This window comes from Camelina sativa, chromosome 1 (assembly GCF_000633955.1).
Source record: "Camelina sativa cultivar DH55 chromosome 1, Cs, whole genome shotgun sequence".
Lineage (NCBI taxonomy): Eukaryota > Viridiplantae > Streptophyta > Magnoliopsida > Brassicales > Brassicaceae > Camelina > Camelina sativa.
In genome coordinates, this window is record NC_025685.1 from 828,206 (window position 1) to 832,481 (window position 4,276).

General features: G+C 38.3%; 2 protein-coding genes across 4 annotated transcripts in view; both read right to left on the minus strand.

Annotated features, from left to right (window-relative positions):
• The window catches only part of LOC104785476 (putative metallophosphoesterase At3g03305), a 4,086-nt gene extending 1,823 nt beyond the window's left edge, over positions 1 to 2,263 (minus strand). Inside the window, exons 1-3 of one of the 3 annotated variants that reach the window (XM_010510730.1) lie at positions 1,835 to 2,263; positions 1,306 to 1,547; positions 164 to 1,155 (exon numbers count right to left, since the gene is read on the minus strand). In XM_010510730.1, coding sequence (XP_010509032.1) covers positions 164 to 1,155; positions 1,306 to 1,547; positions 1,835 to 2,138 — 1,538 coding nt within the window. In that variant the 5' untranslated portion in view covers positions 2,139 to 2,263. Of the gene's footprint in view, positions 1 to 9; positions 1,156 to 1,305; positions 1,548 to 1,834 lie in introns of all 3 variants that reach the window. The other 2 variants (XM_010510807.1, XM_019244032.1) reach the window with 2 other exon arrangements.
• On the minus strand, positions 2,923 to 4,270 carry LOC104785629 (phospholipase A(1) LCAT3-like). Its single transcript, XM_010510919.1, has 5 exons — positions 4,094 to 4,270; positions 3,833 to 3,990; positions 3,623 to 3,677; positions 3,399 to 3,452; positions 2,923 to 3,271 (listed from the first exon to the last, which is right to left on the minus strand). The coding sequence occupies exons 1-5, from the start codon at positions 4,250 to 4,252 to the stop codon at positions 3,107 to 3,109; spliced, it is 591 nt and encodes a 196-aa protein (XP_010509221.1). The 5' UTR covers positions 4,253 to 4,270; the 3' UTR covers positions 2,923 to 3,106.

Genomic DNA, 4,276 nt, shown 5'->3' on the forward strand with positions numbered 1-4,276 from the left:
GAACCATACCACAGGCATTCTGCAGAGGTCTTGGAGAATCCACAGTACAAGTGTAATTGGTCCCTTCTTCGCAATGAACTTCTTGAGAGTATACTGCTTCTTGAAAACTACGATCATGCATTTGGGGACAAGAAATACGAGTAACAATATATATAGAGCAGACCAAAGAATCGGGTAATATAATGCCGCATATTGGCATCCCATGACACGAAACTCATTCCATGTCCATGAGACTTTAGAGCTTAGACCATTGATAGAAAATGGTCGCATTTCTGATAAAGTTAATCTGCCTCTGATGTCAGTGACTTCTATCTGCAGCCAAAATCTATCAGGTAAGGGATCTTCAAAGGCCCTATAATTCCATGGAACTGAAAAGAATGTTGCCCCGGAAGAAGTGTCACCTCCTTGTTTTCTCATTGGAGCTTCCATGACCAGATTGTCAAATCCAGGGCTCGAGTCATAAACTCTAGCTACAACTTCCACAACGAGGGAATGAGAAAACACAATGGCTCTTATTGTGTCATAGGATGATGAGATCATATGTTGGCATTCATATTTGTGACGTGCAAAGGATGTTGACATAAAACGTGAATCTAACGGAAAGGTCGGTAATATGATAGTCTTCTGAGATTTTGACTTGAAGTCAAGATCAACGTATGAAACATGGCCCCTATCAATGGCCATGATCCGCAATGCCCTGTTTTTTCTCCAGTCACCCATCTCCCATTCCCAGAAGTCTGCAGCTAGCAAGGCTCCAAATGAGCAGTTGGAATTACTTTCAGCACTACTCTGCCTCATATTCAGCTGAAACAAGTCATTATCTGATAAACTGATACCACCAGAGTGATGATGTCTTTTAAGATTCTTGCCAAACTTTGTGTGTAGATGGCCACACAAGTAAGCTGAGATGGAGTGCTTCAGAAAAACATCTTTAAGGCTCTTTTGAGAACGTGACAGCGCTGTGAATGACAACGGGAAATGCCCAAACGATATTTTTGCCACAGGTTTTGCAGACTGGTTATCCCATTGCGATAGGTGTGAGTCGAGTGAGCTCAAAAGCTCATCAGTTGGATGCCCAAAGAGATTTGTTGGGCCACGTAATCCGATATGCATTGTGGTGTCAACACCGACAAACAGATGTTTACGTTCGCTAGTCTGTATAATAACAAAACACAGAACCGTTAGCACAATGTAATAGATAACCTTCATCTCAAATGCAAATCAGTCCTTCACCAACCCAAACTTAAAACAATCAATGATCTCAACCAAAACAATAGACCAAGCTGGGAGAGAGTAACCACCAACCTCAACAGTAATGGCGTTAACATTTCCTTTCCTTCCCATCTGTCCATTGATGCTATACTTGGAGAAGAAATCAGTAGATGAACCAACAGCGGGAACACCAAAGTTGTCATGGTTACCCCTAAGATCATAGAATATGCTCTTATTCAGCCCACTTCTTTTGACAACATCTTGCATCACACTCTCGTATTCTAACCACTCATCTTCATTTAGCTTCATTGTTAACATGTCTTTGCTTTTCCCATCTGATTAACCAAAATAAGAACAAAAAATCAACCAGCTATATCTAGTACAGATGAGAGGTTTATAAGTACCGGATATAGCAACATCTAACCGCAATGGTTCCAAAGCTAAAGTTTTAATTTTTTTGGGGAAAGATCGAACTCAAATCAATAAAGCTTCAGACTTGCATATAAGAAGCATTAGTAAAACCTAAGAATCCATAAACAAACATCATCAAACGAACCGTACAAACGAGAAAACCACAAATTCGAACATATAGGTGAATCAGATTCAGGAGAGAGATATAAACCTGTGAGATCACCGGTGATTAGGACAAGAGAAGGGTTGATCAGAGACAGAGCAGGACCAACAATGTTTCTGAAATCAATGGCTCTTTCGGGATGATGAACACTGAAATGAAGATCGGATAGCTGAACAACCCAAATCAAGTCTTGCCCAGTTCTCGCTTCAATCACTCTTCTTCCAGATTCGTCAATCGAACCAGAGACCATCGTACTAAACGAGATTAGCAGAAGGAGAATCGTAAACGAGATTCTTCTCCGATGAGAAACTGTTTTGCTTCTGAGCTCATCGTCGTCGCCGATAAATTCCATCAGCTCTGTTTATCCGCGAATCAGTAAGCATTAGCAGCTGAATCTCTCAATTTTTCGAACTGCAATGCTCCAACCCCAACCCCAAAAAGAAAAAGTCTACATTTTTATCATTTTCTTTTAATTCGTCGTTTCTTTTGCCTTTTGTTTTCTTTATTAAGATGTTTAATTAAGGCAAATAAATAATTATTTCATTATATTATTTTCTTTCTTCTTTGCAACTACTTATGAAAGAATGGTAATATATAAAAAATATGTGAGAGTGTCAACAAAAGTTAAAGCAAAAAAAAGTATTGGTAAGGATGGATTTACAAACGGATGAAACAGAGTCATTTTGCATGTTTAGGCAAAGAATATGTGACTTGGGGTAGAACATATGCAGGTGGTTCAATTTGTTCTTGGCAGGATGATTCTGGACAATGTTGTTCTCAGAAATCAGTTGGTAAAACTAAAAAAAAAAGAAGGCAAAAGGTTATGATTAAAACAAAGGTCACTTGAACAAGATCAGGAGCCGCTAAGGGGATGTCTTGTCGTTAAATGACTAATCTTTAAACGTTTTATTAAAAAAAAAAACAGAGATCAACAGAGTAATTTTGCATGTTTAGTTGGTGGAACAAATAGGCAAAAGGTATATTATTAAATGCATGATTCCATTAGCAGTTTTTTTTGTAATGAGGATAAAACAATGGTCATTTGAACAAAATCAGGAGCTGCTAAAGGATGTCCTGTTGTTAAATGACTAGTCTTTAAACGTTTTATTTGTTGTCTACACTACATTATAGAGAAATAATGTAATAAGAATTCCATATGCTTTCTTATTACGTACTACAATCCATGCACCAACATGTCATAACTTGCAATAGCATATCAATTTGATTACAATGATCACACTTTAATAACAAGAAGTTCTTTATTATTGAACTATTCAAACAAGATCCTTAATAAGTAAGCCTACCTACTAGGCTTTGGATTTAGCCAGAATCAACAACTTTGCGAGTCCTTAACTGTTTCCGTTTAGCCTTCTTAGACTCTACTCCTAACCATTGTTGGATCAGCTCAAATACTCTTTTATCACGGAGAAGCCCACGATGGCTACCGGAAACTCCTACGCTCGCAACTGCTTTAAACTGAGCAGCCTGCAAATAAAGGTTAGAAGAAACGTATGGGTTTTGTTAAGGGATCCAAACAAGTGACAGCAGAACCAGTAACAGATTTGCTTAACCAAAACCGAGAAACTCAGAGATGAACAAGAAAGTAGCTTACTGCAGCTGATTCGGCAGGTACAGTTCCATCTCCATCCACATATGTATACTCAGGCTGAAACAAGATTCAAAGATGCAGAGACTCTCAAATCAAACATGAAAGTATAATATTAGCTGAAAGAATGCCAAGAGATAACAAATCCAAGGTGGGACAGAGAAACGCAAGTTTTTCGATTTTTTACAAGGGATCTAACTACTCTTCTCAAGAAGAGTCATTTCACTCACCATAGTTTGACATATTTCAGACAAATCTTCAATCGGAGAAGTCTCTGTGCCATAACTGTAGCAGAAAAAAATACAGCTTCTTTAACGTGGCGAAACAGTTAGAATCGACCAAGAAACTTAGTTACGATGATTCAAGTGAATACTCCTCGTAAACCAACCAACAAAAAATGCCTCAGCCAATAGAGGCACTATGATAGTTCTGGTGCATACCAAACATCGAAGGGTGTATCAAGTGACACTCCATAAATGTTATAGAAGGAAACTCCATCAGGAAGTTGAGCTTTGTTGAGAATTTCTCTTGTACTAGCAGCCCAGTCGAGGATAGCAAAGTTAAAGGGTAAAGCTATCTTATTCCCACCGTAGTTTAGCTACAACACATAATTTAGATGTTTGATTATATCTCCAGTGACCAAAATAACATCTCAAGCCAATGCAAATGAGAAACAAAAGCTGAGTGCGTTGATTTCATACCTCGTTATTTTTCAGTGCACTGTTGAATAGATCAATACTCTCGATTAGGCCAAAAGATTCCAGTTCTGCAGAAGTATCATCGTCGTTTTCAGATATCTTCTTACGCCAAACTCGAATCTCTGGTTGCTTTTTCCACTTAAAATTAGGATTTCCCATCATCTCATATATAGATGGGCACTCAAC

Coding starts and splice junctions, on each gene's coding strand:
- LOC104785629 (XM_010510919.1), bottom strand. CDS start 4,252: ATGATGGGAAATCCTAATTTTAAGTGGAAAAAGCAACCAGAGATTCGA. Junction 3,991..4,093: donor GTGCACTGAAAAATAACGAG/GTATGAAATCAA, acceptor TATGTGTTGTAG/CTAAACTACGGTGGGAATAA. Junction 3,453..3,622: donor CTGAAATATGTCAAACTATG/GTGAGTGAAATG, acceptor ATCTTGTTTCAG/CCTGAGTATACATATGTGGA.